Source organism: Archocentrus centrarchus, chromosome 15 (assembly GCF_007364275.1).
Source record: "Archocentrus centrarchus isolate MPI-CPG fArcCen1 chromosome 15, fArcCen1, whole genome shotgun sequence".
Taxonomy (NCBI): Eukaryota; Metazoa; Chordata; class Actinopteri; order Cichliformes; family Cichlidae; genus Archocentrus; species Archocentrus centrarchus.
In genome coordinates, this window is record NC_044360.1 from 23,528,942 (window position 1) to 23,547,769 (window position 18,828).

Genomic DNA, 18,828 nt, shown 5'->3' on the forward strand with positions numbered 1-18,828 from the left:
AATTGCTTTTTTTCTTTTTACAAAAGCGTTTGCACTGAGGTGAAAATAAGAAGACAAAAGTGAGGTTTTACCTTCGGGGGGTGCCATCTTCATGGGGCTGGATTATAACCACTTTGACGGTGACCGAGGTGCGCAGCAGATCAATCATCTGCTCGTGAGTGAGGGTAGCAACAGCCACCTTGCAGATCTCCACCAGTCGGCTGCCCTGTCTCAGTCCTGCCTTCCAGGCGAAACCAAATGGCTCCACATCAGCCACGATGCCCTCGAAATTGACGTGGAAGCCGAGCTGGCCGAGGCCATTCCGGCGAAGGGTCATCTCTGTAGTCTCGCAGCCTCTGGTCACGATCTGGAAGTAGAATCAAAATGGATGCTTTTATAATCTACGATAAAGGCACATAAATTTGAATTATCCAGAGCCATGAAGACAGAAGGACTTAAGAGACACAATGCAATACACATCATAGTAAGGAGATAAGATAGACAGGAATATGAATGGTCCTAATATTCCTTAATAAGACCTTTCAAAGCTAATACAATATATTCCAACAGTGAATGTTTGCATCATTTGCAAAATATGTGTGGGTTTTATTACACATGCATGGAGAAGAAAAATATTAGGAAAGCATCTAAAGCAGAGGCAGAAGTCCTTAGGCAGCAGTGCTCCAGCATTTTTGTTTGGCTAATTCAAAGAACCTTTCAAACTTGAAGTTAATAAGAGGGTACATCACACAGCTAACTGACTTGCCAAAGAGCAGCACAGAGCCAGCTTCAAAACACACACACACACACACACACACACACACACACACACACACACACACACACACACAGATACACACCTGTCTTTGTGGATGGTAACTACAGTAGTTCTTTTTTCATGCTGCATGGGGAATGCAGATCTAATTGGCCCCTGAGACACAGACTTGTCCACAGAGTCGAGTCTATTAGCCAGAGTCAGTGTCTCGGGAGAACTTTGGAGCGTAACATTTATATACAAATACATAATCTGCATGAACTGGCAGTTAATTAAAGCACTTTTTTTTTCTATATCCAGCATGAAAAGATGACTCACTTCACCCTTTCTTGCCATTTTGCAGACTGCTGCCAGAGACTTGACACTTTCCCTAAGGAGTCTTGTTGGACAGCCTCTGCTTGTCCATTTGCGCTCCTGGATGAAAATGAAAGTTGGGTCTTGTCCAATTATGTGCTTGCATGCAAATTAAGTTGCTCACTTTGCTCAGTGGTGGCTTGGCATCATCCTTTGCTTTAATGCAACTCAGGTTCAAACAAAGTTCAGGAAACGTACTTGCTTCCGTGGTTATATTTCAGTACAACACAAACATACCAAAGTAAGTAGAGTAGTGGAGTACCTATTTGCACATTGATGACACAAAATGACTGACCATATTTTAGCTGCATGGCAAGCACACATTGGGACTACACAGTTTATGACAACGAGTGGGAAATAAAACTTCACACTGCATCCAATGAGCTTTAATCACCCATTGGATTAGTGTCAGTTCAGTTGTGGGTGACTGCCTCCATTTGCTTCAGAGTGGCAACTGGCTTCAGGGACACATTAACACAGACTATGGATTGTCAACACTCCACACCAGATTCTCACATTGGCAGAACCCCATTATGAACCATCATGCAATAACTGTCCTCTTAATATGACACAACTGTAAAATTTCAACAAAAGGGCCCATTCAGTAATTATATAAAAATACAGTCCCTGCCTCATGTGTTGATAAATACAAAGCCAAAGATACTCCAGTTTCAAAAAGTAGAGAAAAGATGCCAAAAACTAAAGAATCCTTTCACGTTTCCAAAAGGAATTGGAAATGTGAAATAAAGAAGTTCTCTGGGGTAAAGTCTAGAATAAATGGTTTGTGTATGAAGGCCTCTGCGTTTGGGACCATGAATCAAACCACCCTTTTTCAGAAATCCATTAGGCCTAAATAATAGCTTTCTAAATGCTTTCATTAGAGCCCTTTATTCAGCCAACCACCAAATTAATCTGCTCAGGTTCTCCTATGAGCAGCACAAATTCATAATGCCTGAATCTAAGAGCATATTCATCATCTCATAGGAAGGATTTGTGGATTATGCAGTTATTTGGATAAGAACAGTAACATAAATTCAACGTGTGCACGTCCTGCCGGCCAAACCAATAACAGACAAATAACTAGTCATAAATACTACAACACTGCACCTAAAGAAACAAATCTGTTGGCACTGCTGTTATCAAACAGGGTTACTAAACTGATCCTCAGTGATAGGTCTGACAGTCAGACACCGCTCTGACACTGATGGCCCCGTCTGTGGACGCAGGTTTCACAGACAGGACAAAACCTCGTTATTCTGCTGTTGTGCACCGGTAACTCTCTGGCTGCTCATTTTCTCTGAGCCGTAAACTTGTGATTCTCATAGAAACAGAACCCACATCTAGGAGTACAGCTTACAGTGTGACAAAGAACACTTTTGCTTAACGACCCTCAGCAACACTGTGGACAACAGGATGCTATCAAAGATTTCGGTTATCTGTAGCAACATGTATAACCTCATAATGGTGCTGATTAGCAGCAATTAAGTAGTTCTTTTATTGTTCAGTGTACTGCTTTTCTCCATTACAGAAAAACAGCTGTTTTTTGTTGTTGTTTTTTGTTTTCATTATGGCTGCTGGTTGGACAGAACAATAATCATAGAGGTTACCGAGGCATTTTTTTTTACTATAGACAGAATAAATTATAAGTTATCAGTAAATAAAATTGTAATTATGTAATATATAGAAATATAATCTGCCACTCAAATTGATAAACTGTCATTCGCACTTATCTGAAGCATTGTTGTTGTATATAGTACATAAAGAAAAAAAAAACACACACACACAAAAAGGGTCAGACCATCTCAGCTTGGCTCTGGAAACTAAACAAACCCAAACAGACAAAGGAAAGTGGCGTATGTGGCACCCAAGCAAAGAGAACATGCATCATAAAAGCCGAACATGCGGCCACCCAGCTCAGCGACACCCCTGGAGAGCAAAACGTTATCACAAAGCTTTTTAGTTGTGCTCTCACACTGGGCTCCTCTGTGTGTTACAGTGGGGCAATCTGTTCACATTACATCACAGGTCGGGCAGCCTGTAAATCCCACCAATGAAATTTGATTCGAGTCGACCTCCGGGACATTTGGGAAAACACAGACACCTTTGGGACGAAGCATGCACAGTCAGCTCACACCCAAATAAATGTGCCTACTGCTTGCTGCTCCACTGTCTGTGTGAGAAACACAAAAAGCCCAGCCCAGCCCACCCCAACTTTATAATACTTTATTATACTTGGCTGTGAAATATTAATCACAAATTCCTTGGAGAAGTGGACCGAAAATGTGAGGGGAGATTAGCATAGCGAATGAGGAAGTGATGTCCTTTGGCTAATCACAAATGCTAATATATCCCACTCTGTCCTTTCTTAGGATGAGTGGTGTAGACGCTGAATGACATCTGTGTCCTTTAAAGAGTAATTATGGAAAAGACTTCTTCAGGTTCTGGTAGTGTTTTCTTTTTTTAAAGGTGTAAGGATATGCAGAATCTTTGTGCTCAGGTGCACATTTATTCGTTCTCATTTAGAAGCTCTTCTGAGCATCTCAGTTCATTGCAAAGAGGTGATAATAAAAATTATCTGAGCCTCCTTTAATCCTCAGAGGAATCAGATCCTCGTGCAGGTTTTTAGCAGAAAATGTGTTGTTACTCGTTGGCTGAACAACTGATTTGCTGGCTAGAGTTTGCTGCAAATTTCAAGACTGTTGACGAGGCTGCCAAAACGGGACTATGAGGGATAAGTGCCGGAAAGCACACAGCCAGGCATGAATAAGGTCAGGCACAGCTCAGGTTTGCATTTTGGGATTCAACCACAATGTTATTTAAAGAAAACAAAAGGCTGCCTGATTAGAGGTTCAGTTAACAAATCATGGAAACTAGAATAGGAAAAGCAAGCCCCTACAGGAACAACAGGAAGCAGTAACAAGACATCAGAGGACAGCGTCTGGGCCGAGTATCTAGGTGTGTAACATTTTCAAGATTTAAAGACACCTGGACCCAAATGGCCTGAAAGGTATGTATTTGCAGCTCTGTACAGATGGCCGAGGTGGAGTTACAAAATAGGGATGAGAGGACTTGGACTAAGTGGGGAGCTCTCAATAGGAGTGAAGTGGTATGAGGCCAAGTGTCCTCTATTCTTAGTCTGCCAGACCCAAAAATGTGCCTCTGTGTTTCCACTCCTCCCCTTCAAAACTGGGTTGATGTCCTGCTAAAAGTGCCTCTCTGTTTACCTGCACCCAGACAGCCTTCAATTCAGGAATGGCCCAAAAATCACATCATCGCTAATCTTTCAATCCATTAAATGAGCCGTCAGCGGCACTGAGCGGCTTCAGCTTCATTTAATTTATTTAGTTTTCGTGAAAATGGCATGATATTTCATAATGGTTGAGCTCAATCAAGAGCAGGACATCTACAACTGTGTGACCCAAACGGTTGCCCGTACACCTCTGCTGATTATGTGTGATGAGCCAAAGAAAGCTTTCAACGGGAGGTCTATAATCCTCTCTGGACTCTGATGGGTCTGCTTTACAGTTTCACATTCCTGTCTATGCACAATCCAAAAAGGACCAGGTGGCCTGGAGAGGGAGCTGCCTGGAAAGCAACTGAGTTTCGGGTTAATTCAGTGAGCCATATTCTCAGTGTGTGTGTGTGTGTGGGTGTGTGTGTGAATGAGAGGGGATGAAGGCCATTAAACAAACTTGCAATAGCTGAAGCTCTCCAGAGCTGCAGCACTTGAGAACTGATGGGACAAATGAAGGTTAAACGAGCAACAGTTTTGCTGACCTAACAATGAAAAAGAAATTAAAAGGTTTGTGGTTACGCATTAAAGTTGCAACTGCAAGAGCAACATTTGTAGAATGCACTGTTTCACCACAGAGACCACAAGCATCCCAAAGCAAAAGGCTCCACTGCTACATTTAAAGTAAAATGAAAGTATATTTAAGACGCTCGGACACATCTTGTAAACATAGTCACCCACACAATATCTTAATGGTGGCAAACTTTTGTTTCAGGTGACAACAAACAGGTGAAAGCACCGTAGTACACACATGGAGAAGAGGACTTGAATATATTTCATATGCATAGGTTAGAGCTCATTTGGAAAATTTGAATCCAAAAACCACCGTGTCATCATATTTTGGTAATGCCTGATCTATTAAAACTGTTACACACACCAGTAGTAGACAGTTTAATTGTCTTTACTGTAATCTTCTCATTATTTCACAAATAAACTAAATGACAAACTTAAACAAAAGCCTCAACTATCCGCAGACAGGCCAAAGACGGACTCAATTATTCCCTGTGAGGTGGGCGTGGTGTTTGTTTGGACTGAGCTAATGTCTTTTGTTCTTTGAAATCTATGTATGGTATGACTAGAAACTGACGCTGAAGACAGGAGCCAACAGCGGGCTACAAAAGAATCATCACACTGGCCTTCCATGGTCAAATCCAGCGGTCATTGAGAGCTCTACAATGACAGCAATTATTCCAAATTCAGACTTTAAGAGACTCACCTCTAGTCTCTGCACCATCTCTCGGATGTCTTCTCCGCAGTTGTCGTGAGCAGACAACATGACACACTCGCCGCGCTCATAGAAAATCTTGATGCTCATAATCCCTGAGGTCCACCCGATGACGTCGCGACACGAGCAGTTGAAGATCACATTTTTTGATTCCTCCTCAATGAGCACAATGAACTCATTGGATATGCCGAGCAAGCAGTCGAAGTCCAAAGACTGGCCAAAGTCCCGGGCACGGACGCTCCAGGTGATGGCTCCCACGCTGAACAGATGTGCGTCCTTTCTGGGTTTCACCTTCTCCTTCTTCTTGCCCCCGAGGTTGATGAAGCTGAATTTGACAGCTGAGTCTATAGTAGCCGTACTAACAAAGTTCTCGGCTAGGTCCTTCAGGTACTCCTGTCGCGTGCGAGTCGCCATGGCTCGGAACTTCTCTGACTTGTGCGCGGCGTTCTCTCCGTTGATGACCTTGGCAAGCAGGAAGTCCCTGAAAACCGCTGACTTTGGGAAAGTTACAGACTTGGGAATAGGAGGTCCGAATGGAGGCACATCTTTAGATCTGGACACAGCGACGCTGGAAAACAGAAAACGAATAAATCAAACGCAGGAGTGACAGTTAAGAAAAAGTGGATAAGTGAACCAACTGAACTGAATGAATAATGAGCAGCCAGTTGAAATTATATGTCTTTTAGTGAAATTATTTCTGCTGAGACAAATCTTTCTCTCTCCAACAAATGCTATGTTATTAGCAAGAGTCGTCCCGACTTCAGAAACTCTCGAGTCATAATTCACAGCTCGTAATTTCAAGGTGTCTCTGAAGATAATAACTGTATCATCACTGAACAGATGAAAAGAGCCTTGTGATTCTGGCACATTACTATGAAGTCATGAGAGACACCACAGAAATCACTGAGCAGGCTATTATTATAGCCTTTTAAATTAAGTGCTCTTAAAAGTCCACAGAGAGCCACTTGACACAAAGACACCTATGAAGCGCACATCAGAAGATCAACACATTTGCCTAAACTGTCCCAAGCACATTATTTAGTTGCTCATCCCATGGTGAAGTGCTCTGATTCAATGCCACCAAAGTCACATGTTTTTCTCCTTTCCTTCTCCCCTACACGCTTTTCTTTACCAACCACAGTAAAACAGTTTTGCTTCGGTTGTGGTGCGTGCTTGTTCTGTTTACCTGTAGCAGACGTTATCGGTGCACGGGTTGTGGACTTTGACAATGACAAACACATGTTGGAAATGAGAGCGGATGTTTTTTGGAGTGAAAGGAAGGGCCCCCGGCTCCTGAAACACTATGGTGACAATGTCATTGCCAATGTGCCTCTTCCTTAATAGCTGTGAGGAAAAAGGAGAAAGAGAAATTACATTACATAAAAGATGAACACATTCAGGTTAGTTTAATAATACAGAAGTATATGAAACACATCTGGACAAAGGCATGTGTAGCCAGCAGATAAAAGTAAGAGGCACAGCTGAAGTGACTCAACGGTCATACAGAAACGTCTTTCTCAACTTAGCAAACATTTACTAACATCAGCCACGATAAGCCACCGATCAATACCAGGCAAAGTAACGTGTAGCACCAAATTTTCATATGTATTTACATTTCATTACTTAGAAATTTACCAAGCAAATCTTAAAGCATTGTGCCTCGAGCCAAATAAACAACAACGCAGCAAAACACAGTTTGATGGCAAAAACTTCCTCATTAAGATGAGGACAGCGGGACTGACAGTGATCCTGTCACGCTACCGCTCATAAACCAGGAAATAATGATGCAAATGCATTTTTTTTTTTGGAATGCAACAAGATTTGATTGATAGCTTTAATAACAGCTATACAAACACACTAAAAGAAAACATGCCACTGCCATTCGTGTATATGTACGCTATCTAAATTAAATTCCTGTCTCACTGATTTGTTACTTAGTGAATTCATCTGTAAGAGCCTCTGCGCAATCCTCACATCATGTCCTCAGTAGGACAACATGTGGTAACTGAGAAAATGAAGTTGACACATTTAATCTTCCCACAGGCCTTTCCTTTTAACACAATCTTTTTCAACCACAGCCCGACGGCCTGGAAGAACATTCAAACAAGATTGTTTTGTTTTGTTTTTTTTTTTTACATCAAACTTCAAACAGCACAGTTCTGACGTGACCAACAGAATGACACGTTTAGCTTAATTGTCCTGAATTGACATTTGAGCATCTCTCTTACACTGAATGCAGTGATCAAGCACTGCGTGAAGAAAATCAATGCTTTGAGTAAGCTTGCGCATTTTGTCCTTTTCCTTGACAGAATCACTGCTCCCAGTTTGGATACTTAAAAACAGGACAAAGGGATTTTGGGATGGAAGGGATATAATCAGCTAACCCAATTTAGGATTTGTGTGTGAAGGACACAATATTCACCCAAACCCAATTTATACTGCTGGTATTGTTGGCTTGTGCAGGTCATTAACCCCCATTCTCTGGTTGGTATGAGCTTGTCAGTCAGGGTCAGCGAGAGCCAGAACCAAGCAGGATTAAAGGGTCCAGAGGTGAATTGGAAATGATGAAGGGATGAGCAGGTCGAGCTCTGCTTGGCCCTGTCGGAATATTACCACCAGGGATTAAATCAAACAATCCCACTTTGTGAAATACAGTTGGATGAAAAGAACCACCACTCCAAAATCCTGCCAATCACATGTTTTTACACTCACTTGTTAGATGTTCCTGCTGTGTTAAGACTGGCCTCCTTCAGTATATTATAATTGTTAATATAGGGTGGTACCCACAGGTTGCATTATGGGCCCAACAAGTACAACCATATGAGCAGTATAGACACTAATACTGCAAACCTCTGTAATCTCATCTTTAGAGGGTCATCGCTCACCAGCCTACTGCTACATCCACTTAATTCCAGTTGTTAGCGCAGACAGACAGAGGTCCATTTAATACCACGTCTGGTCCAGCCCCCAGGGAAGCATTGATTAAAGTCCTACTATGGGGTACCGTCACCATGGCAATACTCGTTCTTTCAACTGATAGGTCATTACCGTGGCGAAATGAGTCTCTGGGGAAGATTGGCAGGAGTCAGGATTGGCGATATCCTAAAAGGAAGTTGCTCGGGGACTTATTAAATCTATCAGACAGCAGCTCACTGCACAGAAGAGCAAACATGGTTGTGTGCTGCAGAGGACAGAGCCTGAAGGATGCCGTTTACTCACCTGCTGCCGGTTGTTGGGAGTGTAGGGGAGCATGGTGGACACGTGAAACATCAGCTCATAGTCCTTGTAGGTAGTGTAAAGAGAGTGTGTGCCTGTGGAGTCAGCTGTAAGAGAGGACAGGGTGGTCAAAATCTTAGCCCACATTGCAGAAAGTCAGTTAAAAGTTAGATGATCTGATGATATAATAGAACAAAAATCAAGGTTAAAGGTACATAGGCTCAGAAAACACTACAGCCCCCATGAAGACATGTAGCAGAGCATCTGCACTCAGCAGGACTGAAGTGTGTGTGTGGGCTTGCAGTTTATGGATATTTAGTTTGGCGTGTGTGATGCGCGTCTCATCTTACTCTTGTTATCCAGCTGAGCTCTGTACTTGGTGAAGCCTTTGAGGCGCACCCTCTGACCAAGCAGATCCAAGAACTCATCCAGCGCCGGGCCAGCACTCTCGTTGTTGTACATCTCTTCCTCTGTACTCTGGCCCGCCTTGCAGTAAAGGACACCCACCTTGTGCTGGAAGCTTAGCTGGAATGAGGAACATACATAGACACTCAGTGAGTACCGTTTCCTGTTGCTGATAAGTATCACGCATACCACACTCATACATACTGTATATTAAGCACTCAAAGCATGCAAGTGCCCACTTTCCATCATGTCACAGCTAATGTGAAGGCCTTCATAACCCTCCTTGGAAAGAGAGAGAGCTGAAATCCCCTTTTGTGAAGCCAGGCTATGAACTCTCAGGAGCACTGAGCAGAGAATAAATCAGACCGAGCTATTAGCTGCTACTTAAGAGCAGCTGTGGGGCAACGAGGGAGTGGATTTCAGACATGGAGAAGGACAGCTTTGGACTATGAAAGAAAACTGCACAAGCTGCCAGCAAAAGTATTGCAATACTTTCTAAAGGACCTCCTCTTTTTCGTTTAGTAATACTTTTGTTTTCTTAAGTAAAGCATCACTGTAGCTGTGAAATACTAGGAACACTGTTTAACAAAGGTGTCATATATATATATATATATATATATATATATATAAAAAAATAAAAGTTTACCAAGAGGACAGAAAAGTGAGCCAAGTCTCTCAGTGAAATAATTCACAAATGTCTGGCATGAACTCATCTCCTGAAGAGGCAGGAAGAAATAAAACACCTGGAGTGACTCCTCTTGCGAGATTACTGTGAGAGTACTTCTCAACTAACATGAATCCTAAGGCTTTACACCCTCCTGATGCTAGCAGGAGAAAAAAAGGTCAAGGGTGAAAACAAATAGATGAAGAGACAGCCCCTTGTGTTTGTCACCTGTTGCCCTTTATTCCCATCTTCACCTTCAGCTTGACCCAGAGTCAATGTGTTGGTACAGCAGTACAAAAAGGGTTTCTCTGAATGTGAATGCTGACAAATGGTCTATATACTGAAACAAATTGGAATTGTCTTTTTTCTCCATTACAGGTTATGATTTCCTGGTGTGCTCCTAACACTGTTGTCATGGTGACTTCTCCCATCAGGCAGTCTGTTCTGCACTAAAGCTCTTGCGGTTACCCGAAGCTATTATACCATCAAGCCCCGTGGAAATGGCATGATGTGCAGTGATGTGGCCTTCTGTTTTTTTTATCCTGTATGATATGGACTCGCTTAACCTCCAGCTCCTCTTAACAGGCTAACCAACAGCAAGGGTAATCACATTGCCCTTTGGGGCTAATTTGTTGCTGCTTGAAAAGTGCACACACACAGAACATATAACAAATACACAGATTAGTAGTGCTCCTCAGGTGAAGCTTGTTGCTTCACATTAAACAGATACTGTCAAAAATCTTAGCAAAGGAGGCCACACAGATATTTCTCAATCTGTCCAGAGCTGGGGGGGGGGGGGGGGGGGGGGTGTTAAAAACTGCAGCCCAGCTCATTTATTTAAACAGAAGCTATAACTGAACTAAGAACATACAAATAAGTAAAGATGCGTAATGAGTGGACAAGGAAATTAGGACAGTGTTCCCACCCCGGAGAGCTTTGAGCACCACCTGAGGGATGGTTTGTTGTGACATATGTCAGCAATGCACTGCACTGTCATGATGCAGCAAAAATTCAAAATATGGGTACTTAGACCTGGCTACAATCAGTATGCACCACTACACAGACATCTGCTGGGGGGTTTGCACTGAAGCATTACTCCTGGTCACTACATAAAGCTCCCCAGCTTTCAATAAAATACAAGGGAATTCATTCAAGTGTCTTTTTAGTCGACCGTTTCAAAGGATGCTAAAAAGCACTGTTGGTAATTGCAAAATTTCCTGCACTTATTCTTTGTTTATGCTACGAATGATATCACTGCAGGGAGATTAGCTTTCCAGATTAGGAAGAAGATCATCTGTTGAACATAATTGAGAGGAAATGATTAGTAACCATTCTGACCTCCTTGATGTTGTCTTTACTACCATCATATACTTATATTTTCTCAGTATAGGTCACTTTCAAATTTAAAGTATTAGCATAACAATACTTATAAATGTAATAGTGACATTTTAATTTTCTGACACAGCTGATAAATACAAATTTTCATTTTCCAGATTTTAGTCTTTAGATAGAAACAGCAGATACACATTCAAAATCAATAGCTTTTATTTAAAAAAAAAAAGCATAATTTGTGATTTCTTACTCAAGATTGCATCTCTAAATCTGATTAGCTGCCAAATGCTTTTCTCAGTCCATCTGCGCACAGTCAATTCGCTGTGATCTACAATGAGATCTCAAATACATTCACATATGCTCCGTTCTCTTCTTACATCCATGGCCTTTACAGCGCAGTCTACAGCAGCACTTTCAGAGATATTCTTTTTGCAGATATGATCATGTGGATATTGTGAAGGCTGCCTCACTCCAGGATACCCCCACTAACTCCGTTCACAGCGAGAGGAACCATTTAACAAAGAGGCTCAGTAAAGCACAAAAAAAGGAGCTAACATCTCCAAAGAAGTGTGCGCACACAGAAAAATCTTCAAAAGTTATGCACTTCCCCCCCCCAAAAAAAGCCAGGCAGATCGTCACGCTGCAGTTCTTCCTGTCTCATATCAGCTTTCTCACATAAACACATTAGAGGGGCGGTCAAAGTCCAGCATGGTTAGAAAAGCAGATTAAGGAGTGCCTGGCATATTGAACATTTGCCCAGCAAGAATAACATTAATGATTATAACAGGAGTCTACAAAAATACTGACATCTAAATATAAAACTGGCTTCCATTGGGCGTTTGGTTTGAGGTCTACGCAGAGGAGTGCCAACTGGAAGAGCTTCAAGCCCCACTTAGCCTGGACTCTCGTCCTCTGAAAGCAGTTTCTTAAGATTATTTTATTGCTTTTTTGCTTCCCATGCGTCAGTTTCAGCCGTCTATCAAAGGCTGTATCTGCAGACAGCATTTCATACCATGAGTATGGGGAGTTGCATGGCAGGTGAACAAACTCCTGTATTGGCTCATGCAACATCTGATGGGAAGAACTTCTTCAAAGCACTTACTTACAAAGTTACTTTGACATAATTGGACACACGAAGTCTGCCACCCTGAGTGAGTTTAACTCACGTTAGAGAGGACACTTCATTGCTCTTGTTTATGTGTGTAACAAAATCCTAATATACAAGAGGCACTTGGCTGACACTTTCTATTATAAGAACCTTTCCCCTGTCAATTGGAAGGATGGGCGCACGCTAACGAATGTAATTAAACTAATAAGCAGACAATTCTCTGATAGTGAAAAAAGCATCACCCCTGGCTAATCCTTCCACTCTCCTTTCCATCTTTTTTCCAGTTTCATTACATGAGAAATTAAAGGCCTTCGAATCACGCGATGAATCTCTCTGACAACTGTGAATATAGAGAGCCCATATCACTGTTAGCAATTTTATTCAAACAGAGATAATGCAAGATGACACCCTCCACTATCTAAGCAGCATACCAAATCACCTGCTCTCAAACAAAGTAGGCTGTCAAAAGTAAGTTACTCTAGCTTGTGTCCAAGGGTCCTATCAGCAGAACGAGTGTGCCAAAAACAGTCGATACCGGCTGCAGAGAGTACGGGACTTCTATTGATTCTATTTAAGTGTGATATTGTGTGCGCCTCCACCCAGGAGTCTGTGTTATCTATCTATAACAAGCAGCCCATATATAGGACAAAGGTTCCTGCTATTTGAAGTTAATCCCTCCCCAGTTTCCTTCTATAGCTGAGGCAAATGTCAGAAATGGAGATAGATACGCCTGAAATATGTACTGTAATGTGCTAATGCAGTTAACCATTCTTTCATTTCTGACATGTGGCAGTGGTTACTTTAAAATGAAACAACTGGAAAGCTCATGGGTTCTTCTTTCCTTAGAGAAAGAGCATATCATTTTCTAGATTTCATATATAGAGATGCACATTTATTAATTCCCTGAATTAAGCTTTGCGTCATCTTTAGAGAAGCAGAATTAGTGGTTTTTTGAGGGGGTTATGTGATTCACTATTATTTGTCCAGATGCAGTGACCTCCTGGAGTGGTGGTTGGCAACCTCACAGTTATGGCTCTATAGTGACTCCACAGTGAGTCACTGTCTCAACGAGTAGTAGCCGTGCACATAACCTACCACCGCCACCACTCCACCCCCCCCAAACCTGCAATTGGTAGTTTTTACACTATGTTTAAAAAAAACAAAGAACAAAAAGAACCCAATGGACTCAAAATGTAAAACATCTAGTGTCATAATCAAGGCACTGAACCACAGATTACCCCCATTAAACTATCATCATCAGCAAAAATCTGTGATAGTACTCAAAGCACTGTTCAAGAGGACATCTCAATGTATTATTCACCCCTTGCTCATCCAGCTTGAGAAGCTGCTCCGGGACTTTGGGAGAGTTGATGGCCAGCCTCAAACACTGGATATTCAGCTCAGGGATGACATATTCAAGTACTTCTTTGAGCGGCAGGCCGCGGGCGGTCCCATGTCTCGCTGTGGATGGAATGGCATCCTCCAGAATGGCACCACGGAGGGTGGTCAGCTGGCAGGAAAGGCAGATGGTGAAGATTTGTTGAGTAAAGTTAACAATCTATGATATGTCATATACACTCCTACAATGTGTTAGGGTTAGGTCTGGTATGCTTCCATATGCTGACTTGTTCTTTAGGCTAATGACTACATTATGACCTTGTTGGGAGAGCATTAGAAACTTAAATTCTAAATAATTGAGACAGGCTAACTAAGTACTGGATGTTAGTGTGCCAGTAAAACAGTTTCAAAACAACATTCAAATTTACAGCATGTAACTCCCATTTCCATTTGCACAGCCTGTTAACGTGAGTGTCAGCAGTCAATTGTAGTCCAATAGAGAGGCTTTCCAAAAAGCAGACTATATAGCAGAGGAAGGAAGCGAGAGATGTGGGACGGGGCACGCAGAGAAAGCAATGAGGCTAAATGACAAGAGTACACGCGAATAAATGCTCCAGTGGTCAGGGAGTTAAAACACTGTGTGTGTGCCACTTGTATGGCTACCATGACCCAGATACATTGTTTTATCGTGGGAGTAGTGCTTTAAACTGAGAAGGGCACTGGATATCAGTGACATTTTCCTGCCTGATGCATCTGTTGCACCTGAATTATTCAGTGAACGAGACAAGCCAGCATCAATCAAGGCGATACGCTACCACCAGGGACACTAGGACTCTGCCTCTCAGTTTCTGGATTAATCAGGTTGTGTGAGCATGTGTGTGTGTGTGCATAAGGGTGTGTGAAAGTGAGCGAGTGAGGGCGATCACACCCCTCTGATAGACTGTATCAGTATTTGCATTGCTGGCCAACTGAGTCACAACTGGCACAGAATCACTGGACGCATTAATGTGCTCGGGGCAGATTTAGGAAGGCAGAGCTGCGAGAAGCTTGCTGTTGTTTTCGGGGGTACTGAAGCATTCCCCAACTCCTGCACTGCTTGAATGAGCACCAGGCCGAGTGACCTTAACGTGTCTTACTGAATGTGATATGAGAAATATGAAAAATCCATGTTCGCGCTAGTAAACAATTCTTCGATAAAGTGACGGGTCATGAAGGTTTCTCCAATCATGCATCCGTGATGCAACCAGTGAGTGAAAGGTGTGTATCAGTGTATTATTGTTACCTGACTGGTCCTAAAGGTGACCCGATAGTTGTACTGCGCCCCTTCCTTATCCTTTCCATCGTCTAGCTTCTCCCTGCGAACGCTGACTGCCACGGGCCCCAGATTGTCATCTACACCAAAATAGTTCTGATGCTCTGGAGGGGGAGAATGAGATATAACATGAAATGAGAACTATACAAGTTATCAAGCATCATTTTAATTGGTAACATCAACATTAGTGAAGTGAAAACCCTTGTGCAAAGAAAACTCAGTGGTACAAAGTAGTGATTTTTATGAATAAAACATCTTAATCAAAACACTGCTGTGGTTTCAGGAGAATAGCAGTTTGCTTTTACACTCACAGTCCACTTTATTAGTTACATCTACTCAACTGCTTGTTAACACAAATATCTAAATGAGCCAATCACATGGCAGAAACTTGATGCAGTTACTCAAGTAGACATGGTTGAGATGATCTGCTGAAATTGGTCTGCAGAGCTCAATCAAATAGAGCACCTTTGGGAACAGAAGATTTGCACCACAGACAAATCTGCAGCAACTGTGTGATGCTATCGTGTCAACATGGACAAAAATCTCTGAGGAAAGTTTCCAGCACCTTGTTGAATCAGTGCCACAAAGAAAACAAAAGGGGCCCAACCCAGTACTAGCAAAGTATACCTAATAAAGTGGGTAGTGAGCATAAATTTCACTTTGGATTACCACCTTAGAGCTCTGGCATGTAGTAATAAGATATCCTGATAAAGAAACAGGAAATGCAAGCCTGAAAGGTTTGACCCACTTCAACCTGTGGTTGTCTGTTGTCTCTCTATGCTAACCTCTCTCACACCTCTAAATGGTTATGCTCTAGGCGGCCTGATTCCTCAATCGCTTTCTGATAAAAAGGGACTTCTTCTTCCCCACTGTGACCCAGTACTTGCTTTTCGGGGATCATTGCATGTTTGGGGTTTGTTGGCTTTTACCTTACAAAATAAAGCATTGATAAGACTGTTGTGATTTTCTGCTAGATAAATAAAACTCAATTGAACTGAACCCATTACTGACCCACACATGCAGAGTGAAGCACAGGCATGACATAATGTTTTAATATAAGTCTGCATTAATAATAGATTTATGACCTTAATAATACATTAGGCCATTTCAAAAGTAATTTATGTCAGTTTTCAATTCTGAAGTGAGGCATTTATGATGCAATACATCCATAACTGAATGAAGCAAACACTCAGGACTCCCACAAAACATGAAACTTTTTTTTCCTGTTGTTCTGTAATTTTAAATTAATGGACTTGACTGCCCCATGTTCCCACAGCTGTATTCTATTCTGCAACTACTACTACAGAAAACCTTGGCTTTGCTCTCATGCTAGAAATTAATGGTGTAGAAGTCAAGCTTTGCACTTTATAAATGGCACATACAGGTTTGCATATTAGGCAGATGACCATGTGGGGTGAAAAATCTGATGTGAGGAAAAAGCACTGTCTCCCAGTGTGATCCAAACTCTGGTAGAAAACTGTGATGTGACCCAAAAGAAAAAAAAAAGAAAAAAGAAAATCAGACCGGCTCTGATGCTGTTGGTGCTGATCCATACATCCATTATTTATGTACATAATTATGGCATGAAATTGAGTTAATCTGGCACTGTGTATAATCCCTGAAAAACATTTATCTAGTGCCACTCAGAATTTCACATTTCGGTTTAGTTCACTCAAAAACTGAAGGTCATTTCCTGAGGATTTTTGTGGCTTTGAGTAAATCTGATGTTTCCAGTAACCTCCTCACCTTTCCAGTGTACAGAAAAATATCAAAATGTGATGGGCAGATTCTCATTACTTTTCTTTGCCCTCTTTATGCCCCCTGAAGGATGAATACTTTTTCATTTGTGGAGAGTCTGTGGTTGTTTCCCCTTTTGACACCTTCAGGTCGAGACATTAATTTTCAGGGTAAATTAATAATAATCTAATGGGCAGATCTACCGCTTATAGTATTGCTCCTAGGTAGATGAGTCTTTTAGCCACATTTCTTAAAAGGTCGTAAATTCTTATATCAATTTCATGCTGTGTTGATTTAATGAAAAATTCACTAAACTACAAGGATTACTAGCAGGGCTTTAGTCTTTTCAGCTGCAAGCACCATAAGAACCAGTACTAATTTCTGTGTTGACATACAATGTATTATTATGGATGTGTGTGTATGTGTGTGTGTGTTGTATACAGACAGGAGCAGAGCTCTGCACACTTATAAGAGGGCCTTGAGCAAACACTGCCTTAATCCAGGCTAAAGCTGAGGAGAAAGACCTGGATTCAACAGCTAAAAGAAAAAGCTCAGCGGGGTCCACAAAGCAGTGGCATTCACAAAGGAGATTTCTGCTGAAGTTTAGATATTACATCCATGCCATGCAGCGCAAGCTGTGTTAAATACTGTGGTATCTTGTCACCGTGGCATAAACAGTGGGGCAAAATGCATATCAGCATGAATAATAAATAATTAACTGTAAGGATGCAAAGCAGGGTTAACTGTCTGAAGAATGCATGGCTTGCCAGGGATAGAGCACTGGGGGGGGAATGCTCTGTGAGGCATAAGGTCAAATGGTGGTAGGAGGGCTGTGTAGCAATGGAGACCGCTAGGCATCTAAATAGCAAACGCAGAGTGAGTCAGATAGTGTTGACCGCAGAGGAAAGCTTTTTGTCAACACATTTCTTTAGCATGTCAGTGGCACCCATCACATGTTGCTCACAATTTGGCTGCAAGTTGGAGGACTTTGATTTTTATGTCAAATAATCCCCCTTTCCTGATTGGCTGTCAGTCCACACTGCAGAAACACTTTGAAAATCTTTAAAAAAAAAAGTCCAACACTGTGAGCCCCTTCTTCTTCGGGTCTCGCGTATCTATAAGAGATGGCTTACATTGCCCTCTTTTCCACATCTCAGTGTCAACCCATATACAATGTGTGACCATGACCTGTACGTAGTGAAGGTTGACCCTTTTGTGTGAAGGAAGCATTGTGTCCATTAGGGAGAAAAAAACCACTCTGGCTGCAGACGGAAGAAGGGCTTTAGGCAATCAATAGGATCAATGTTCAGTCCAGGCTGATAAAACCCTGCTGTGAGGTAGTGACACGTGGTCACGTTTGTGTGACTGTTTCTTTGTGGTGAAGAACAGGTGATGACAGACTTGTCTATACAATAAAACACCTTGTTAAAAAAAAAAAAAAAAAAGGCAGGGGCAATATTCACATACTGTAAAAGAGGCATCTTCCCTTAAAGGCTATAACCTTACAACAACAAAAAAATCTGTTATATATGAGCCTGCATTACTGTGAAAGCAGGCTAGTTTAATGCACAATAGAACTAACCCAGTTTTGGGATGAGGCATTTTACAGTAAATTATTATCAAATTGTCACTCAGAGACAGATTTTTATTGAGTATCTTTTTTGAAAAGTCCAAGTGTGAAAGGTCAAGCAGCTGTTTTCTGGCGAAGGGGGGGGTGGGGGGTGGGGGGTGGCGTAAGAAGGGGTAACTCTATCTGCTGAGACCAGCAAGCACAGATGCACAGAGTGGAAAAAGCAGATATGTATAAAGCGGTGATGGGTCGGGGTCAGCACGGTATTTCCAGCATTCATCTCGTAGGTGTTTTAATGAGGGGAGCTGGGACCCTGGCGTGGTTTTGCTGACCCTAAAGTTTCACACGAGGAGTCCTCATATTCTTACAGTCCCTACAGGGAACAGCTGCAGCACACCCTCTCGCTCACCTCTCTCTTTTCACATGACTAATCGCAGTTTCTCCGCAGGGTTCGGAGTAATATCAGAGGGAGGACATGACCGCTCCTCTGCCGAGTAAGTGAAACACACGCCCTCGCACCC

At 42.1% G+C, this 18,828-nt stretch overlaps 1 protein-coding gene across 5 annotated transcripts in view; it reads right to left on the minus strand.

Moving 5' to 3' along the window:
• LOC115793263 (signal-induced proliferation-associated 1-like protein 2) overlaps positions 1–18,828 on the minus strand; it is an 82,579-nt gene that overhangs the window by 29,984 nt on the left and 33,767 nt on the right. For all 5 annotated transcript variants that reach the window (XM_030748157.1, XM_030748155.1, XM_030748156.1 and 2 more), the window contains exons 3-9: positions 14,971–15,104; positions 13,672–13,860; positions 9,192–9,366; positions 8,845–8,948; positions 6,812–6,969; positions 5,617–6,193; positions 72–346 (exon numbers count right to left, since the gene is read on the minus strand). In XM_030748157.1, the coding sequence (XP_030604017.1) occupies positions 72–346; positions 5,617–6,193; positions 6,812–6,969; positions 8,845–8,948; positions 9,192–9,366; positions 13,672–13,860; positions 14,971–15,104 (1,612 nt within the window). The remainder of the gene's footprint in view (positions 1–71; positions 347–5,616; positions 6,194–6,811; positions 6,970–8,844; positions 8,949–9,191; positions 9,367–13,671; positions 13,861–14,970; positions 15,105–18,828) is intronic.